Source organism: Anarhichas minor, unplaced genomic scaffold, assembly GCF_050575085.1.
Source record: "Anarhichas minor isolate MPS153535 unplaced genomic scaffold, ASM5057508v1 ptg000062l, whole genome shotgun sequence".
Taxonomy (NCBI): Eukaryota; Metazoa; Chordata; class Actinopteri; order Perciformes; family Anarhichadidae; genus Anarhichas; species Anarhichas minor.
The window spans coordinates 8470328-8492393 of NW_027466508.1; the positions used below are offsets into that span (position 1 = coordinate 8470328).

General features: G+C 41.0%; 1 protein-coding gene across 1 annotated transcript in view; it reads left to right on the forward strand.

Annotated features, from left to right (window-relative positions):
* LOC142933696 (protein diaphanous homolog 3-like) overlaps positions 1 to 22066 on the forward strand; it is a 152860-nt gene that overhangs the window by 35573 nt on the left and 95221 nt on the right. The window contains exons 13-18 of the mRNA XM_076077896.1: positions 2069 to 2187; positions 2273 to 2337; positions 3294 to 3398; positions 4962 to 5276; positions 6715 to 6829; positions 11637 to 11645. Coding sequence (XP_075934011.1) covers positions 2069 to 2187; positions 2273 to 2337; positions 3294 to 3398; positions 4962 to 5276; positions 6715 to 6829; positions 11637 to 11645 — 728 coding nt within the window. The remainder of the gene's footprint in view (positions 1 to 2068; positions 2188 to 2272; positions 2338 to 3293; positions 3399 to 4961; positions 5277 to 6714; positions 6830 to 11636; positions 11646 to 22066) is intronic.

A 22066-nucleotide genomic window follows, 5' to 3' on the forward strand; every position in this document is an offset into this window, starting at 1 on the left:
AACCACTTCCCTACCTAACCTAGTAACCTAACCCAGAGACGCTTCCAGGGTCGGGAAGCATTTCATACTTTGTATGATTATAGGTTATGTCGAAAAAAGGGAGAAAAAAAAAAATCACCATTTATGATTGCACATCCACTCTGTAACCGTTTCTTAGTCTTTTCTCACTGTGTGGAAGTCGGTCCAGGATGCTATCAGAGTTTAGGCTAACATTAGCTTCTCTCTCTTGCTCTAAATTGGCTGCTTTCCAGCAACACCGCCAAACTCGTTAACCAAGATGGCGTTACGTTCGTCAGACACATTTGCAAGCCCTCATCCTAAAAGCCTTTTCTCTTGCAAGCATAAATTATAACTCTCTTATCCGAGTATGTGACTGAAGCAACTTCACCGGGTTATATCACAATACAATGAAAAACGTTGGGCATTGGTAATTGTGATGGCCGCTCTGTGATGGCCACATTTTATGGCTTTAGATTATATCATTCAAAAATAATTGCGACAATTTTTCATTTGATTTTTGGAAGTATTGGGACTAAGGTTGGCAAAAAGTTTTTTCTTCATAAGCATGTGATGACTGTTACCCTAAAGGCAAACACATTATTGTACACACTGTACAGACTGGTTATTATTAAGGCTGTGATGATTGTTAAATGGGTAGTTTAATGCCATGGATGATTGCATATGTTCACCCTCATTCTCATACCATATTGCAGCTTTGCCCAGACACTCCTTAAGTTGGCTTCAAGTATTTCTTTAGAATACATTTAGAAAGTTTTCCTCCGGCAGTTCAGTCCCCTTGATATAATTGATTTTCAGCATTGGCATATAAGACGTCATATCCCACGAAATCCTTTTTAATGCACTGCCTCTCTCCTGACTGACTGACTGGCTTAGTGATCTTTAGCTTTTTCATTCTTGTTATCTTTGATGTCAAGCATATATGAAGTTCCCCTTTTACACAGGGCTCTCAAAGTCACAGAGTCATGAAAGGAGCACCAGCAGTTTGACTGACGACATGCCTTATTCCATTTGATTGTCAGTATTTTCATCTTCATTCAGAAAATAATTCCGTCGGTTCACCTTCTAAATCATAGACACGGTATTCATACTATCAGATCCATTCTCATGTTTTCGGAGGAGGTGGAAGGCAGGGTCCCTGATTGTCGACGTTTGTATAAGTATAAGTTAATGATTTGGTGTAGAAGGGATTTGGACTCTCAGCGACAGTGTTGTAAGATAATGAGCAGACCAAACAGACATTTTCCCTTAACTTGCAATAGCACTGTGTCCCCCCCCCCAGCCTTGCATGTCGTCTGTTGTTGCATTATAATATCTCCTCTCTCCTATTGTGGCATGCCCTTCTGTGATCACTGCCTTCGACAGAGAGTCATCTGAAACAATTTAACCGCAATTACTCAGCACCTAGTAACAGGGTTGGTGTGTATTCCCCATTGTTCAATACCATCAAAACAGTTCTTTTTTTTAAGGTGTAATGCAAGTTTTAGTCATTTTAAAGAAAGCAAAAGACCCTTAACTTGTGTCCCATTGTGTTTACTGTGTTATAGTTCCAAGAATCAAGGCAGTCAGCCTTTCCATTTATCATCAATGGAAGTTTACATTCAGGAAAAACAAAGGAAAACATGTTTTATTCGTTCATTTATTTATGGAATACATGCTGCATATCTGTTTACAGGCAACACGGTCTCTGTTCTTCTACCCTGTGTTCAGCCCCCATCCTTCTTATGTTTGCTTTCTGTTGTTTGAATGCCAGGCTTTGATTTTACTTGCTAATAAGCCGTGATGGTAAGTAGCCCCGGCTTGCAGCCCCACCTGTTATGTTTACAGTCTCTGATACCTAATATGCAATGACTGTAGAGGTTGTTGGGAGGTGCCACATTTCCTCACTAATCCTGCTTCTCCTGCAGATGGTTTGTCTTCTCTCACGCCTCAATCTGTCCAGATAACAGCTCTTGTACAAATGCATACACACGCGTCAGATTAAAAGAGTTAAATTAATTGTTCTCCTTGTCTCTGTTGACTCTCTTGTCTCACGTGTCCTGACTCTCAGGGCCCAGTACTTTAAGATCATTGAGGAGTGCGTCTCTCAAATCGTGCTCCACCGTAGCGGCACTGACCCAGACTTCGGTTACCGGAAGCGCCTAGATGTGGACTTCAGCCACCTGTTAGGCAAGTCCCACACTTCCGGCGGTTTATGTACATCACAGGTATTTCAATAAAACAAAATGATTTTCATTCTGCTTTCTGTTTTCAGAGGTGTGCGTAGATAAAGCTCGGACTGATGAGTATGAACAAAGAGCTTCAGAACTGGAACAAAAGGCAAGTATTGACTAAAAAAACAACAGTTTCGTCCCCCTACACATCCACTACATCTTGCCAAAACAAAGCCCACTAAGGCATTTATTCTAATTTGTTTCATAAAATAATATCTTTTTAGATGATAAAACATTAACACTGTGAAGTAAACATGGCACCGACAATTCCTGGGGGCTTATGTTAGTAAATATTAATGAGAGATCATAGCAGTAGCTTGAGAGCCCAACATACTGCACATTTGCAGTCAATACTTAGCAGGATATTGCTTTAAAATGCTCTTTGATTCTTTCCCCCAAAAAACAGAAAAAATGGGTCTTTTGAAAGTGAGTATTACTGGATATAAAATAATAATCAGACGGATTACTTTAAAATTATACAATCAAGGAAACCAAACAGTTAAAAAAAAAAAGCTAAATTAAAAAAAAAGGGTATTTCTTGTCAATAACAATTGTACATAATATGCTCTAGATGTATCAGTGTGAGAACACAGCAACACTTGTTCTTCCCATATCACTGTAGATAAAGTTTATTGTGTACGTCTTAATGTGTCCTACACCCCGAGCTGCTATATTAAGGTTCATCTTTTTATGTTTGTAAATGTATCTCGCAACAATGCAAAAACAGTGTTTCACACACACAATCAGACACACACATGCTGAGGTCAAATGGATTGACTGCTGGGATTAATTTAAGTCAGGGTCGCAGCAGGTTGTAGATCCTGATTAGAAGGGTGGGCTCACTGATTGGCATGTGTGTGTTTGGTAATTAAAAGGTTTTATTAATGAATTGGAGTCTAAAAAAAGGTTGAAATTCAATCAGGAAACCAAGGTAATCAAGGTAAAATGAATGTCGAGTCTATAAAATAATTACACCTTCAGACTTAGCTGCTTCTATTGATTTCTTGTTTACATTCATGTAATATCGGCGTGTGTTATTTGGATATGTGTTTCTCGTTCCAGTTTGAAGAGGAGTTTCTAAGTAGACAGCAGGCAGAGGCTCGGCAGGTTAAGTGTGATGAAAGAGTAGCTGAACTCCAAGCAGAGCTGCAGGCCTTCAGATCCCAGGTAACTGACCTGTGTGGTTTTCAGTGTCCTCTTTTGTGAATTGTGCTAATTTTTGGACGTGTGAGATGTGAGAAAACGCTGGATTAGACTCAACCAACCCCATTTAAATGTGGCGTATTGCAATTCAACTTTCTTGTGAGATGCTCGTTATTCTTGGGGTGTCGTTTTTTTATCCGCTGGAGCCTGCAGTTTGGGTTGACACGGAGGCTCTACTGACTAGCAGACACTAAGTCTAATGAGAACTCTGACCAGCCCCGATGTTGGCCATTTCGCAATCTGTGATCTTCATCCCATGAGAGGAAATTGTTCTAAAAGCAATTTATTCTGACAACCATCTTCAACCTCACTCCACAGAGTTGCTCCCATCCTCTGGCACTGCAAGATAACTACACGCTCCGAGGAGGAGAGGAGAAATTCCTTTTTATTTTCACAATAATTTTTCAATTTGAGTGAGCAAACAGAATGAATACTCGATAGTACCTTGGTTCAAGTGGCCGTGGTACATTTAACAAACGCGGCTACACACACACACACACACACACACACTTTGTCTCGCCATCTTTGTTCGTCTGTGTTAGCCTGTGTCAGCCTGACTCTCAGCGACACACGTGCTGGTACGCCTGTTAAATCAGCAGAGGAGTTCTTCCCTCTCGAGGCAGTGGCAGAGTAAAGGCCCGGGGCTGACCTTTTAGTGTGCGTCTTTAATCTAAAACCGGTGCATGGATCAATAAGCCATTTGCTCTGTATGATACAATTCATGGGACTTTGTAGCCTCAGTTATAACATTTGATTTTCAGCTTTACAAAAGAAAAATCAAAAACAAGAAAAACTAATCATTGTGGGAAAGGTTCTGGACAGAATCTTGATGGCTTTTTGAGCGTTTGGCCTCTGCATGACGGTTGAGAGACCACGCCTCCGTTATCCGAAGCACAGTGGTGTTAGAGAGGAAAGCATATTGTGCTTCACGCTTGGCAGATGCTGTATTTAGTCTTCTTCTATTTTTTTCTTTTCACTTTCAGACATTTTTCTGTTTTTTTGTTTTTGTTGAAATGTGAATTCACCGTTTATTGTATTTATCCAGGAAGGGTTTCTTGAGTTGACTGCTCAACACCAGCAACCAGCTAAACAGCTGACGTTGTGTTGTCTTCATCTTCTGAATGAATCCCTCCTAAGAGACCAAAATCAAGAATGACTTTATTTCAGCAACAACTATCATCACCATTGCGACAGTATGCATCCATAATGGGTTTTTAATGGGGTTTTTTGGACGTCAGTGAAGTTCTCTGAAGCTCCAGCGTATTATGCTTCGGCTACACAGACAATATTTTCAGTAAAATAGTAATTGAGATTTGGTGATGTTAGTAAAAAAATAAGTATTTAAGTGCCTAGCTCCAGGGTAACTCAATAGTGCTTCTTTGTTTGGGGTAGTTAATTGGCAATTTCTTTCATTTTTTGCTGCCATGGGCATTTTTGATGTACTATTTGCCGGAGTCTGGAGAGAAGAAATTTCAACTTTCCCACTTTGTGAAAAATGAGCATTATTTGTTCTCCCTACCTTTCCAGTTTGGAGCTGTACCTGTGGTTCTGTCCTCTGCCCATGTTGGACAAGCATCATCTTCCTCAGCGCTCCCGTCTGGGCCTCCACCCCCTTCTCCCGCACCTGGCATGCCTCCTCCGCCTCCTCCGCCTCCTTTACCCGGTTGTCCTGCCCCACCTCCCCCACCTGGACTGCCTCCTCCATTTGGTGCTCCCCCTCCACCCCCTCTAGGGTTTGGCGGTAATCTAGGCTCCCCCACTCACCATGCGCTGCCTTACGGCCTCAGGCCTAAGAAGGATTTCAAGCCTGAGACCGCCATGAAGCGCCTCAACTGGTCCAAGGTAACAACACTGCAAGGTTTTACACAGTGCAGTCTACCACCAACTAAAAACCAATCAAACTCAAAGTGAACACAATTGAGCGATCCACAGTATAAAGAGAGATTACAGATGTTTTCCCGTTCGCGGCTAACAAAAAGTTTGGGACAAGAAATTTAGGCCAGATATTTAGAGTGGCCCTTTTCTTTGCTCCTTCTTCTTTTTGTTCCTGATGTTCATTGGCAGAACCCGAACAGTACAGATGTTTTTCTAAGATTTAAACAACAACTTCCTTACTCCGTGCCAAGCAAGTAATAATAATTAAAAATAACAGATGATCAGATGCTGTTGTCAGAGCCGCCTTCGTTGTACCTCCACAGATGTTGTTCTCTGCGGAGCAATGTTGGTTCACACCACAAGTGGTATTAGTTTGTGGTTTGATTAATATTTAATCTCAGATGTACTTCGGTACAGGTGTTCGGCAAACCAAAACCATATGCTTGCAATTTCAAAGTGGCATGAGGAGGACCTGCCTTATGGCACAGCTGTATGAAGCACACACATGTGGTTATGTTTGGGACAAAGCTGTTCAGGGAAACTTCTTCAGTAATAAGACTTGAAACTTCCAAATCTGGCTCAGCCAGTTTTAGAGCGCAGTGGGTAAACATTTTAATGATTACAGTTCTGTGACAACAGACCCACCAAACAATCTAGCAGCATCAAAGCCTTGACAAAATGTTGGCGGTTCACTCTCTTATGAGTACTGTGTTAGCAAACAGTTGCCAGCTTACACATATAGCAGCTACAAGGCCACGTGGGCCATTAGTGCCGAGTTTCACCCGACTCCACTGGGACCGTAACTTCAATATTCACAAAGCATTTCAGCCTGACCGTGGTCCACCAAGTTGTTGCATGGATGCAATAAATAACACCAAAATATGGAAAGATTATTGACAAGCCTCAAAAGGTTAAAATATGCATTGTAAAATACATGAATGAGTGATTGAACTCAACTTCAGCTTTCAGAAATAATCAGCCGAAAGCCTTTATTAAATAACACAACTCATTAAATTCACCTCGGGGCGCCACCCTTTTTGAAAAGGTTGCTGCTGAGCTCTTGACTCATGAACAGTGACTGTAATGTTACATACACACAAACCACTTTATAAGTCAAAGGTTTATTACTCAAGTTAAACGGGTCATAATTCCCTCTAATATCTATTCTATATTGCTGTGAAAACATCTTCAAATAACTATTTATTCAAGCTTCTCGCAGCTCGGGATGCCGGATCAATCGGGGGCATTCCTATTCCAAATATTACCTGGCAGATTACCGGGACATACGTTTGCTTTGGGAACTGGCAGGACTATAGCGGCTTTGATATTTGACGAATATCTGCTTCAAATGATGTGATTCTCTTATATGGACTAAATGTGCTGACCTGTGGATGTTTGTTTTCAGATCCGTCCCCAGGAAATGTCAGAGAGCTGTTTCTGGGTGCGGGCAGATGAGAACCAATACGCAAAACCAGGATTACTCGGCAGAGTCGCTCTCACTTTCGGTTCGCAGCGAACAGGTCAGACTCCCACTTCATTTAAAAAAATAATTCATTCATTCATTTAATTATCAATCACGCTTTCATTCTGATATTCGGCGCTCCGTTTCTCCTGACTATGGCGCTTACATTCTCGGTGCGGTGCGAGGGAATACAATGGCCGGGTTTCTCAGTTGAGCTGGAGCGATCAAACAAGGAGTAACCACGTCAATGTGCTTCTGTTCTGTGGTTTTGCATCTCTGCGACAGAGAGCAACTGGCAATGTGTCTTCATTGAAGAAGAATTGCATGACAAAAGATGGAGACAAGTGCTAGAGTGCTCGCTCCAACGCCCAAGTTGGCAAACAAACTGCTTTTTATCACCTTCAGTGAATGGATAGTGAGATGGATACGCATGACAGAAGTCATCACTTATTTGTGCGTTCAATTTGGTCCGATTTCCCCTTCTTGTTTAAAGCGGAGGTGAAGGTCTTATTAAAGCGAAATGAACTAGAATGCTGATTTATTTTCAATTTCCTCATTCATTTAGAAGTTTCCTTGGCCAATAGCGTCACTGATTGTAATATTGTGCCGGTGCAGGATATGGAGCACAATTATGTTATGCTTATCGCAACGTCATCTCAACATCAATGTTGTTCTCTACTAGCGTGTAAACCAGCATACAGTTACATCCTCACACATTAGTATGGCTGGCTCGATGTGGAATATTCATCCCCGGGCTGTTGGAAGGATTAAAGCCGGAGCAGGAGGTAGCGTGAGATCGTATCAGTCTTGTCCTCTCCCGTGCGTGGTCCATTAGCCCCTTCTCTGATGATTTATTCACATGTCTTGTGTTTTCTTTCTTGTCTTGTCACTAACTCAGCTAGCCAATTTGAATTATTCATCCAGGTGTTATCTACCTGTCACAACTCTATGCCCCCCCCCCCCTTGTTCCCTACCGTCAAGGTGTTGAATAATGGAGGCAATCTAAATGGCAAACAGGTAGACAGACAGCCATGCAGGTGTTCTCCGGAGAGTACAAAGGAAGGATGTCCACCTGCAGGCGGTGCTTTCTCGGTTAGGGTAATGTCCCAGAGCCAGCGCACGTTCTCACACAGCATTTCATTTTACAGCATAATCACGGAACCCTTCTCATCATATGGGGAGGCACGGCAAAGAGCTGCGGTGTGCCGGCCGCCTGGTTTGTTACCGCTCACGGGTAATGCATTTCAGATTTGCCAAGAACGGCATGACACACTTGACTACATCAAACCTTTCTCAGGGTTGGAGTCCATTCTCTCAGTTGTTGTTCCTCCTTGGCTCCTCCCGTCCCAGTGGAGGGTGTGCATAGCAGCGTGGGCTGAGCTGTTGAACCCAGCTGCGTCCGTCGCCGTGTGTCGGCGGTGCGGGCTCGTCGTCTTATTAACTCAGCCATGTAGTATCATGTTTCATCTCACTTAAGAGCAGCGGCATCTGGATCGGCATTAAACATTAAAAAAGTACACGGCATAAAATGGCATTCGCTCAGTTTTTTCTAATTAAATATTCATTTCTGCTTCGTGATGTTTGCGCCTCTTGCTGTTGTTTTCTAAGAGGATCCCTGCCACGCTAGACACAAACTGCTGAGTTTGGATGGGGGCTTGGAACCATCACCGTTGTGTTTCTGGCAGACCTCGACTTAATCAAATGTAAAGAAAATTACAATGATTGTTTTTTTTGTTTGTTTTTTTGAATTTGTTCGTACTCAAAGTGTTGAAAGAAGGCTGGAACGACACATTCAACCAGAATTTATATTACTGCTTTTCGAGGAGTGAAACGCGTATTTATTTGACTAAGTAGACATTATAGTCCCAGCAGCGATATCCTTTATGGCTCCTCTGTTTATCTATTCAGAGTGGGTCGTTGTTTTTTGGCAAAGGGTCAGAGCCACTTTAGCACATCTCCTCTCTGAGTAAATTGCGGTAAATGTGTGTGTTTTACTTTTGAGCAAGCAGGTCAGAGCGAACAAAATTCAATAAGACCACACTGACTAATATGAGTGGATTTCTGTTCTCGTCTCTCAAATCTCTGCTCATTTGCTGCTAACCTTTGATACAAACGGCCTATCCTAATCACTAAAGACTAATGGAACCTTTCACTTAGGGGCAAACGCAGGGAGAGGATGTTCCTCTGCAATGTTTCTAAGGATATGTCTTGAGTCTAATGGAGCAATCCCGGAGTGGCTTTAAGCACAGGAGAAGCAACAGACAATTCTGTATGTGAAAGGAGCTAAAAGAAGAAGCAGGCGATTACTCTATAAATTGTGTGTGAATGTGTCTTTTTTTTTTTTTTTTCTTATCTCTTCATAATTTTGAGCAAATTGGGCAAGATCAGTTCGCGTTATTGACTCGGCCAAAATACCCCTTAATTACTAGGCCTGCCGAGAGAAGAATGGATCGATCCATTTTGTCTGTAAGTTGCACTTCAAGTCCATCGGAGACGGTCAGATGAAAAATAGTCCCCCTAACATTCAGGTCATTTTACTTGTATTAGTTATCTAATAGACCAGATATCTAACCGTACTACTGCCAGTCATTCAACAATTAGCCCTCTTCCCACGCCTGAATTGTTACTGATGTGCCGGCGGGGCGCTGCCCCCCCCTCCCCTCCATTACTTTCCCCGACTACTTTACGTGAAAAAAACAAATGTGGTGATCCATTTTCTAAGTCTGATCTAGATTGTTTTCTCCCTTGTGTTTATGACAGAAGAACAGGTGAAAGGATAATCCTTCTAAAAAGTAAACATTTTTTAAAGATGAAGATTTTTTTATTTATTTTTGACCATGTGCCAACAAATGTTTTGTTTTTGTAATCCTCATATTGGCCACAGGAGGCTCAGGTGCACCACTACCTCCTCTCAGGGCTTCCGTATACATCGCAACCTTAAGCAGCAGCATCAAACACCTCTACATCCATTAAAGGCAACAGCTTCATAGTCTAGGGGTGAATGTCACCTGTGCTGAAAGCTTGATGCCTCCAATAAATGTGTGCGTCAGCCAACGTCCAAAGCCCTGTTCTTATCACTTTCCAGATAGCAGACAAATGGGTGAACTGTAACACAGACACAAAAAACAACTAAAACTTAAAAAGACCTTTTTGTCAAAGAACTGTAAAAAGGAATGGCTTCATAGGAACTACATGCTGCTAACAGGTTTTAGACACAACCATGCCCTGTGAACATGCTTATCAAAATAGTAATTTCATGTTGAGAAGTGCAAGCAGCAGTGCAGCAGATGTCTGCACATTTGGCTCTTGTTGGATTTTTCTTTTTTTAACTATTAAAATTCCAGTCACTTTTCTCCCCAAGTTACAACGAAAGGACATTAATATGCAGCTCGCATTTCAGTTGTGATTCAATAAACAACAAAAGCAATTAGGCTCAGTAAGACGGATCATTTTAGTGGGAATGCAGTGTTGTAATATTTGAAATTTCTGCTCCAGCTGATTTATTCAAATGACCTGAAGAGATGTGCAACAGGTAACACAAATGTTACACATTGACACATACAGGGAATGTGACATTGAAAATGTTACTACATCTTAATGCATGTGTTGGATCAATACTGGATTACGATCAACATATTTGTTGGTCTGTGCTATATATCCACCCAAACAAATAAACTCTCTCCTCACGCATCAGTTTCCTTGTCTGGGAAAAGGCTGTGTTTAGTTTTGAGCATTGATCACATATTGGGGGGGAAAAGGAGGTGCTGTATGACAAAAGTCATTGATGGAGCTTTCAGGCGGAGTATGAATAGTTAGGGGTTAAGTTAAGCATTAGACCCATGAGTGAGGGTTGTTCCATTGTGATTAATAGCCACAGATTATAAATTACGTATAGCTAATGCTACTTCAATGTCTGCCTTTGAACTCTCAGCTTGACATCTGAAGGCTTTAATTGCAGTCTTTGTGGTAACTGTATCGTATGCTGAGGGTGGAGAGGAGTCCTTCCTCTCACAGCTTCATCAAGGAGCTTCAAAAGAAAGAGACCAGAACGTTCCACGAGCTACAGCGCTGTATTGTAATGCATTGTAGCAAATTGTCTGCTGACCCGTGTAGTGAGAAAGGCTGTCTGCAAAAAAATCTGTATTTTGATGGTGGTGTCACTGAGAAATGATGTGTTTCAAGCTTGAACTCTGAATATAGAGTCTTCTTTTTTCCAACCATTCATATCATTTTTCAGACGTTTATGCGACAGCCACGGCTGTGAATGTGGACCAAAGCACATTTACACATTTATGAAAAACAAAATTTGACAGACAGGATCTGTACACGGGCAAGTTAGTATGTTAATACATGCAATGACTGCAACGGATGCGTAATATTCTGTTCAATTTAAGTGAGCGAACTGAGGCTGTGACATGTGATGTCTGATGTCCATTGACTATTAATGCCATCGGCGACTCCAATCACTTCCCGCCGCTCCAACATTTAGACTGTTTCCCTGAACTGACACGTCTTGAGATTCCGTGATTCTATTTCATTTGCGAGAAACTTTGCTCTGTTGCGACTTTTGATGAGTCCGTTATTGTGAGGAGTTTCTTAACCATGCTTCTTTTTTTACTGTAAACAAAAGCTCTCTATGGACTGTAACATTGCTTTATGTTTCGTGTAATGCTTCCGGTTGTCTCTCTGCTGACAATAACATGTCTGAAATAAGGCTTCCTTCAAAAATCACTAACGGGCTCTTCTTCTTTCTCTTGTGTGCTCTGTCTCCGTTTCTCTCCCTTTCTCCTCTTGCTTTGTCTTAATTCTATGCTTGCGACCTCTGTTTGGCTGCATGATCTGCCTTCATCTTTGCTCTGGAACAGAAACCAAAGGTTAGTATTTTTAATTTTCTTTTCTCCATAAAGTAGGGTTCTATGAAATCCGTTTTTACAGATTCAGTTGTATTTGTTTTATTTTCAATGTATTCCTGAGTTCTGTGTTTTACAATTCAAGCACATTTTATAATCAGAAATAGTGTGTTGAATGAATACAATTTATTAAAAAAATATAATGCACAAAATTGCTTCAATACAGTAAAAGACAAAATATAAGATAACAATAAACATTCCACCCTTTTGGAAAAATAAAGTGCTCTTAATTTAGCTGTTTAGTGTCGAATTCTTCATTATTTTTTTTTTTGATGACTAACAGGTGACTCCTCCCCCATGTTTCTTTCACTCTCATTGGCTGTGGCTCCGCCTCAGGTCCAGATATCAAGCCTGCTCAATACAGTCACGTACTGACGAGTTAATTGCTTCAGTTGACTACATTTACCGTCAACACTGATTGGACATCCACATAATAGTGGGCACATTTTCCCTTTTAATCCAGATTTCAATTTCAGATAAGTGAAATTGTAACCTGCAGATAAATCAGACATATCAGGGTTTTATTTATTTAGCAATTAAGAAAACTTAACCCCTTCTGGTATTTGTACCGACATCATTTCCATAACTACATGACTGTGACCTAATAATATTTGTGTGCAGTATTGGGATAGGATAAATAGAAAATACTCTACATTGACGGACAATGGTTGCAGTTCAATTATTTGGGTTTTTAAGCTACTCAGGATGTGCAGCGGAGACTGATTTCGGTGAACTCTCGGACCGGAGTACAGTTGTTGACCACTTAACACGTAGGCTTTTCCCACTGCATATTCTTCATTCCCGGGGCTATCCCCAGCCCTGGGCTTAGGGTTGACCTTAGGGTAACTAAGCTCCCTTTCACACACCGTGTTAACCCAGGGAGCCGTGGGTTAAATGTCCGTTGGCTGACACGGGACTGATGTTTAACACTCTAGAGTCTAGACCGATTGGCCAACGAGGCTTGTCAGGGTTAGCCCACTTCGGAGTGTGAAAGCTTCCTTAGCCTGGGGCTAAGTGCTGCGTGAAAAGCCCTACATTGATGTAATTGACCTTGCTTCTTTTTTTTTCTTTTTTTGTAGTGCAATCAATGTTGTAACTTCTACCGCTTGCACTGTTTCAAACCAGCGGGACGGATTCATCCTGTTAGCTCTGATAGGGAGTATTAGAGGTTCATATGAGATTATGCGGCACATGGATCGGACTGCAATGGCTTATGCAATGCAGGTTTATGCAATGGCCTCACACCTTTTATTTATTGGTTAATTTAGCCACGATTAGTGCTCATTGTGTTGATACTCACACAAAACTTTACAACTGGTAACATGTTTGGTTGCTCTGCAGTATTTTCAGTTCATTTTCCTTGAAGCTCATCTGCTCAAACATCCCATTTATGGCTATAGGACTCCTTTTACCTCCTCCTCCTCCTGTCCACATGCAAATGTCCTGGGCCATGTTTTTCGCCATAGGACCTAAACCACCTGGAGTTATTGTGGGACCCTCTCGAGGACGACTTTTTACGTGGTCGTGTCAATTATGTGCGTTGAAATGCTCTCACCACCCTGCCGGGTGGACTTGTAATAAAAAGAAAAGTAGGAATATTGAGAATTGTTTTGTAATCAAACCATAGAAGTTTGAATTGCGATGCTCACATAGTTTCCCAGCCCCCAACTGTGTCCCCTTCTGGAAGGTCTGCAGTGTCACAGTAATTAACGGTTATTAGCATTATCGATAGCACTGATTACTTCTTTGAAATCCATACCATTTTAATCACTAACATTTGAAGACGCAAGGGCGAGAAAGAGACACCACTTATTTGTTTTTTGCTCCCTACTTTTAAGAAGAAAAAAAATGGAGAAACAAATATCGTGAGTGGACGCCCGGAGAGAATGCTGACAGCTCTCAGATCTTTCAGCAGTTGCTGTGATTTCAGCGATAGCCTCGGGAGAAGCTCTTTGCGTCTCTCAGTGTCAATAGATGGAGATAAAACATGCATAGCAGGGCTTTCCTCTGGGTGTTTGCTAAAGAGGGTGAAAATCACAGAATGTTTCAGAGACACTGGCGGGTGGGAATTGAGCGATATGTGGAATCATTTTTTTTATTGTAGGCTACTGTACGTCATGTCTTTTGCATACCGGCAGTGAATTTACTTTCTTTCACGTTTCACATAAAGTTGCACTGCTGGGAACAAACCAGTAGAGTGCCGCCCTCTCTTCCATTCTGCCTGACTTTGTTCAGTGTTTGTTCTGCAGTAGAAAACAAAATAGAAATGGCATGGAGCCGATGAATGGGGCTGCTTACACGATAAGCTACATCAGGCTTTGGCGACACACACAGTTCATGTTTGGACAAGTTCATTGGTCATTTTGTTCAGTTGATCGGAATTGTTCATTGTAAAACGGTTAAATGAACAACCTTGTCCTTTAAATGAAGTATGCACTTCTTGGCTTTTTATTGATCTGAACAATATGTCAATTTTTATAGCATTTCTCATTTTTGTCATTTATTAAATGTTTTTTTTGTTGTATTCTGCCTCTTAAACAAATATATAAGGCTTACGGTATATATACTTTTTAAAAAGTTGACCTTGTTTGGATTGTTATTACTGTATATTGCATCATTTAATGGTTTCGGTTTTGTTTCCCACAATGTCGGATGAGCTATATTTTTTGTTCTAACAAGCATCATTATGTAATAGTAACATATACTGTGAAATCCTGTATACACGAATATTTCAGAGTGTTGATGGAGAGTTTTGGGTAATGTCGGAAAGACATTTTAGATACTCATTTCTCTTCACTTTTGCTTTAATACCTGGGTCTACATGTGTAGTAGCAAGTGTGTGAACCAATTAACACTCTCACCCTCTGAAAGCCTCAGCAGCAAAATTCTGGGGGGCACTGAGTATTTATTTTTCAAATTGCAAAACGTTTATTCACAAATATGAAGACGGACATTTATTTTGTGGTGTTTCCTTTTTTATTGTGAATTTATTATTGAAAACCTGCACCCTAAAACATTTTACCATTGGTTACTTAAACAAATTATGGCAACAAAGTGACACTTAATATAATTTAATAGATTTTAAGTTCTACAAATTTGATTAAAACATATTAAATACATTCAGTAAATCTAAACAAAAATAATAAGTAAATCTAAAGCAAAACTGATTTATATTTACTGTGAATCTGAGCAAAAGTAACTTTGATTTACTCAATATCTGGGTGAACTTGATTTGTATTTACTGATTATTTGAGTGAAATTAACATAAGCTTACTAAATATCTGGATAAACGTGATTTGGATTCACTTAATAATTTTTTTTATATCAACTCATATTTTAGCACATTTTCATGCTTAATTCAACACGTTCAACACATATTCAATATGTAGCTCACTTAATTATTTTAAACATAAGTTTAAGTCAGTATCACAAGACTTTAAATCTATTCAATAATAATAATTGTCACTTTGTTGCCATCATTTTTCTAAGTCTAATCAACTCAACATCATGACTTCTTGGTGTCACAGTTTAATTAATTTGATCACCATGCATAAAAAGTACAGCAACATTTATTTCAGTTCCTTTGTCTATACATATTCATCCAACATCCACAGTGTAAAATGCCAAAATACAACAATAGAGTGAAGAGAGGGGATAAAAGAACACAAAGACAGAAACAATGTTTGTGTACAATCGGGATATAGTACATTGCATGAAGGCAATACTGGCATAGCTTATTCGTGAGGCTGTCCACTTTTGGGGCCACTTTAAAAAGTTTAGAGTTTGTGAAAGACTTCAAGCATGTACCTGAGCTCCTTGGGATATAAGATTCACTGCATATGCCCATCCAACGAGCATGGATTAAGTCCTTGGAAAGTTACCCAGAGCAGTCAGAACTTTCATGCTCTTTATCATGATACCGATGTTGTCAGCACCCTCTGATGTGTCATGACGTGTCTTCATCACGTGCCTTCATCACCATCCTGAAAGAGCAAGAACATTGGGTATTTCAGACTGTACAGCTAAAAGAAGGTCCTTCCCAAACAGAGCTGTGCAGGAATGAGTCCTAAAACACAAAAATATGTTTTTGCGCTTACAAGTAAATCGTTTTTTTTAAATTTGAAAATAAGGTCTGTAGTTTACAAGAGCTTAAGATACTTTAACGTTTTGTTCTATGCTATAAAATATATCCATAAATATACCGCTACATTTTGAAGCTTTGACGTGTCTTTAAAAAGCCACTTGCTAACAAGTGGCTAAAAGAAATGTCACACCATCATCACATCATCACGTGCTACGTCAGATTGGTTGAAAGGGCCTATTAGAGGCAACAAATGACACAACAAACCTCAGTGGCTTGCCAATAATTGATAATTTGATCTACTGACGTCATAATATCTTAATAGTTGATCTGTAGATTCCTCAAACACAGAAGACAACATCTCTTGTCATGGTGATGCTACGATGGCTGGTGGCCTGAAAGTCAAAAGTAAACATTATTAAGCTCATGGAGTAAAAGTCTTCTGACTAAAAACTTGTCAAAGCTGCAATTTTTTACTGAGTGTATATAAACGTGCAATTATTTCACACTCTTTTTGTGGAGAGAATCTCAGGCTAACATTACCTCCTGTAGATGAAAGTAGAGCAGGATAGCCTGCAACCTCAGACCCAAGGTTCTGCTCTCGAAGTGGAGAAGGTCCAGCAGCCTGGGAGTGAATTCATCCAGCTTGGACATTAACTTTGATTCAAGGTGCATCGTTGTGATTCTGTGAAACTCATCCTGCATCTGAAAAACAAATAATCAAACCAGCTATAGAGCCTCAAATTGAATGAGTGTTCATCATTTTATATAATTTGAAGACCTTTGTTCACAAAAGCAGCTCGGTGTAATCAGTCAGCATGAGCTGCAACCACTGTTTAAAAGCATACTGTACACTGACGTAGGGCGGTAATTCCATCTGAATCTCCTTCTGTGGCCTCATGTACTGAGAACAGAGACATGAAAGTGAACGTTAACAAGACAAAACCTACAGAGAACAGAATGTATGAAAGCTGAAAATGATGCTGCTTTCAACAGCAAGATACTTGAAAGTACAAATTGTACTTGAGAAAAACTAAATGCAGTGAATGTAACTCGTAATTACTGCGAGTACGCTTTTCACATCTGTGCATTAATATAATGAGGCCTATTTGCTCGGATATTTGCTAGCTAACAATAGCTTGTTAATGTTGGGGATGGAAGGAAGCTCGGGCTGAGGCCAGGACAATTGGTCAAATTAAATTGGCTGGTATCTTAAAAGAGCACTTTATACAGTATTCCTGGGAAATAACAATAACATGACCTTTTTTTTTTCAGTCCTTTCCACGTTTTGTGTAGAATCAAAGAGAGAGAGAGAGAGAGAGAGAGACGCCCTCCCCACTTGCACCAGGTGTTTCGCACACGTGTAGCAGCTCATATTGGCTAATCTGCTCCCACCTTAACCTTGATACAGGGTAGAAATAAGCTTTTTAAGGCCTTTGCTGATGTAAGGATCCAATTTATTTCTTACCTCTCAAATATATTTTTTAATATGTGGAGATAAATGTGTTTGTCAAACTAACATTTTACTAAATGGATATATTTTTGCATACTAGCGTTCATGGTCTCAGCAGAGGTATCTTAATTTACATCTGGAATAAACCGGCTATTTCTCTCCATCTCTGTGTTTGTCAAGGAGAGGGCACAGAGATGGATTCATCGCCATAGTGCTGGGAAAATGAGCATGAAGAGAGCTGCCCTTTCCCGGGGCTTCTTTTCGGCTAATAAATAACGTCCAATTAGACGAAGCTCTCAAAGATCACAAAATCAGTTTTCCATTTCTCTCCAGGATACAGGCATCTGCTAATAACCTACCTCTCCTCCAAAGCCGCAGCACTGCATGATGGGAGACAGTGAGGCGTAGAAACTGAATGGGTGTTGGCGAATGCAAGTGTTAAAAATGGAGAAATAATTATGTAGGCGGAGTTATTCGCTCCTCCTTCATATCCTGTCTGCTTTATTTTTGAAAGAGGCTTCAATGTGTTAATGCAAACATACAAAGGTGTTTCTGAGCGGATGTATCGCTGACATTAGACGATGTCATCCAGTGTGTGCATACATGCAGATACAAACACTTATTATCACCTATATAAGAAGCAATGGAAATTGAATGATCAAACTAAAGTCTAACTAGTTGTGGCAGTTTTTACAAAATATTTGCATACAAACCTCTTATTAGCAAATAGAGTGAAAGACTTAGTTTTACTATCTATTAATAAACTGTAGCCAATATCAATTTTTTTTATTGTGTCCACCAGAATGTAAAAGGAAACACTTAATGGGGATCCAAATGAAAAAAAATAGATAATTCAGTGTAGCAATTATTACTATATTTTACAGAAAAAAGTTAAATGGGCTTAAAATAACCTCTGCTAAATCAGATAGTGTCTTAAAAGCTTACACTGTGTTACTAGTAGTAGTACTGCAGTTGCTATTGCTGGATACTGCAGTTACTTCTGTACTACTGTAGTTGTCATTTCCAAGTCTGTCATATCCCAATAATGAATATTAATAATCACAAAATTCCTATGAAATATAATAACTAAGAATTTTCAAATATTGCCTTGGCCATTTGAAATTAGAGCCCGCCAAATGCTGGGTTTTGCGGTCCGATGCCAATATATATATTTATTTTTTCTTCAAAATAAATACCCAACAAGAACATTTTTTGATTAGGATACTCTTAATTTGGTAGTTACAGAAATGTTGCCAAGATACTGTGTGTGCCAAAAGCAGCTCAGCAGTCCACATAGGTCAGTAATGGCATCTCCCTGCTACAGCTGTGCACTACCTGGCTGAATATATAGTGCTGGGGCATTAGGTAAAAAGCAATTATGGCACAAGTTATTTGTGTGGCGAGTGATATGGAAGCTGTTAAAAGTGGTTCCTACATTGTTTGCTTTAAATCTCAAGACCAGTTATTAAATGTATTCATGTACCGGGTACATAGAATAATTGCATTAGTTTGATCTGTGTTATGTTGTCACGTTATCATAATTCTGCCTTAAACAGATTGCTAGTGGTCATTTGTTTTGTAATACTTATAGGTTAATAACTTTTGTTAACATTATTTTTACCATTGGATTTTAACTTTGATGACTATCTAATCACTGTACATTGTTTCGGAGTGCTATGAATCACAGACAACCAAAAGTATAGTGTAGTTCAGCGTGAACATAAGTTAATTTTGAATGAATAAATAGTTAGAAGCAAGGGCATGGGTACTCAAAACTTGAACAGGAGGCTTCACAAGTGTCCCCCCTTTGTACGTCCCTTGCCGTAGCAGTGAGGCTCTCCAGATCAATGTAGCCTGTCAAAGAGAAAGTTGAGGGAAGACAAGCTCTCTCTCTCGCTCTCTCTCTCTCCAACCACTGCTCGCATGCTGTAAAAGATAATTAGACAGCCCATTTCCATATGATTATAACGGGCTGGCAGCGTGTTTGTGTGGGTTTTGTCAGCTTGCACAAGTGTATTTGGGGGGGGGGGGGGGGGGGTTACTTGACTGAGTTGGCGGTTGTGTGTGGGAGGGGTCAAGCTCACGTGGGTGTTTGAGTGCTTCAGGAGCGCACACGATCAAGGGATGGCTCCCATGCGGAGGTAAAGACCACGGTCAGAGCTGACAGCTTGTCGTGACTTGTCAAACCCAGACACATAATGGAGTCGTGATCATTCAAACCCATGCTTCTCGTCTGTCCGTCTCTGCTAAGATAACCCCCCCCCCCCCCCCCCCCCCCCAGACTACCTCTAAATTGGAGCCACTTAACATTACCATGTAGCGGTGGTTAATAGGTCTCTTGAATTCCAGGTGGGTGTATTTCTTGGAACAGCGATAGCTTTTGTGGTCTGCTGTGCGGGGAACTTGGTGGGCTTTTGAATCGCAATGAGACAAAAAAGCAGCTGAGGAGGCTTGTGGACACCAAAGTAGAGGATAATAAAGACACGGGGTTAGTAGGTGGCCTTTTCTTTTTCTTTTTTAAGCTTAAAGACAAAAATCTGTCAAAATAATTTTAGTTTTCTTGAGCTAAAGATAAACCTCTTTGCAGCACTTGGGTGAAAATGTAACGTAAATTATAGGTTAGATGTGTCCAATTGGCTGTTCGCTGTAGTTAGCAGATGTAATTAGCTGCTGAAAGGACTCGTATAGAACCAACCACTCTGAGGACAGCAGCAGGGTGTCCATCTCACACTGCTGTCTCGTTAGTATTGCTTCCCCCCGGTACATATATGTTCACATCAAATGCTCTCTCTCTCTCTCTCTCTCTCTCTCTCTCTCTCTCTCTCTCTCTCTCTCTCTCTCTCTCTCTCTCTCCTCTCTCTTCTCTCTCTCTCTCTCTCTCTCTCTCTCTCTCTCTCTCTCTCTCTCTCTCTCTCTCTCTCTCTCTCTCTCTCTCTCTCTCTCTCTCTTTTTGCTGTGACATTTTGAAGAACATCATTCGTTCTATAATGACTTTCATGGGGCTGCAGAAAATGTGTGGCATTATGAGAGATCTCATCAAATGCATAATCATTCATTAAAAGCTCTTTTCATTGTTGTTGAAAAGGAAGGTCTGGTCACACAGTACAACGGATGGCTATTTTTATTTAAAAAAAATTCTCACAATGTCCAGCCTACTGTTTTTGAATATATTTTCAACTTTTTTCTTTGGGCAATCACATACACACCTATTACAAAATGCTTGAAAATGTCACTTTGCCACACACTACGCGCACACACTGCCATCGTCTCCCATCTCTTCTTTTTTTTATGTGTGGTTAACCTTCTTCAGTTTTTCAGCTTTCCTTTTCTCCCTCCGTTGTTTTCTTCTTTCGCTCTTCTGCCACAGTTTCTCAAGCATCAGCACCTCACTTTATTCCCAATTTGTGTTTTTTATGTTCTCATATCAACAAAGTAATGGGCTGGCTCGTTAAAAACGTATTTGCTTTCGAGACTTTATTCTTCTGCGGTGATTTTTCATCCGCACGTGCAGGTTTGTGTATGTGTGGGGGTTTGCAACAGCACTGGGAGGAAAAACAGGAAAATGCCAAATGACTTCAGACATGGATGATTTGGGCTGCCATCAATCCATTGAATGACTTGGGAAATGTTAGGGTGGGCTTAACAACTGTTCAGATCGGACTGATGTTGTCACACAGAGAAATGAAATGGAGATAATAATGCCTCATACCTGATATGACAGAGTAGTCAGAAAATACTAATTTTAGCACGCATACACACACACTCCTACATATTTGGAGGCCATTGGTAGCTCTCCAAGAGGCCTTTAGAGGGCACTGCTCCACTGAGAATAGAGCACCGGCAAAAAATGCATCCCCACAGGCCAGTACATACTGATTAACAGAAGCCCCCTAATGAATCTTTTTGATTTGGCGTCAATAATTTCAGTCCAGATTTGGAGATTTATTTCTAAATGTGTGAACTTCCATGTTCTCTCTGTAGGGCACGTCGGTTTTCTTTGTGAAGAGCAATTGACTGGTATATGTTGCCGAACGCTCGCACAGGAGCAACGGGTTAGATTGAGAGAGGATCTTGGTATATAGGAGGAATGGAGAGGAGGGGAGGAGAGAGAAAAGCCTAATGAAGTCTGTTAATTTGCTGCTATCAGAATGAAAGTCTCAGACTAATTATGGCCCTGGGTCATCTAGTCTGGATCACAGGGAGAGGTGGCCCTGCATGGTTCACTTTGATTAGCTCACTCACAACACAGCCCCTCACTTCATTACTCTGATCTCTGTCTCACACTCGCTGGTACCCGCACACCCCCGCCCGCATGGCAATGGGGGGAGAGGGGAGGGGGGGGGATAGTCGAGCCGCCATGCCGGTGTTAGTCAGAGGTGAGGGCAGGCGCGTTTGGTCCCGAGTGGCTACTGGACGTTGTGGAAGTCTCTTGTGCTTCCTGTCTGGCCGATTGAAGTTCAGGACGTAGCTTGGATCCGAACCATGCAGCGAGTCAACAGGCGAGCGGCGCGGCTGCTCCGACTGTTCGTCTCCCCTCTGTCGACTGTAGAGTTGACAGATGTGTCGGAGCGTTTGGATTTGTTCACTTGCTGCAGACAGCCCCCCTCCTGTGCATCAGCTGTCTCGTAGTGGATTTTGCTTGAGGCAATGGCGTGCATGCGCGCTTGCATGTGTGTGTGGGTGTGTGTTTGCAGATTGGATTGCGAGCCCCCCCCCCCCCCCCCCCCCCCCCCTTATTATCCCTGCTATAGAAACTCCCCTAATAGCAGTGATTTAAACTTTACCTGCATGGCTGCCTTGATTGGCTATTGGAAACACCACAGTGATTTAATTACCCTTTGAAGACGGCTG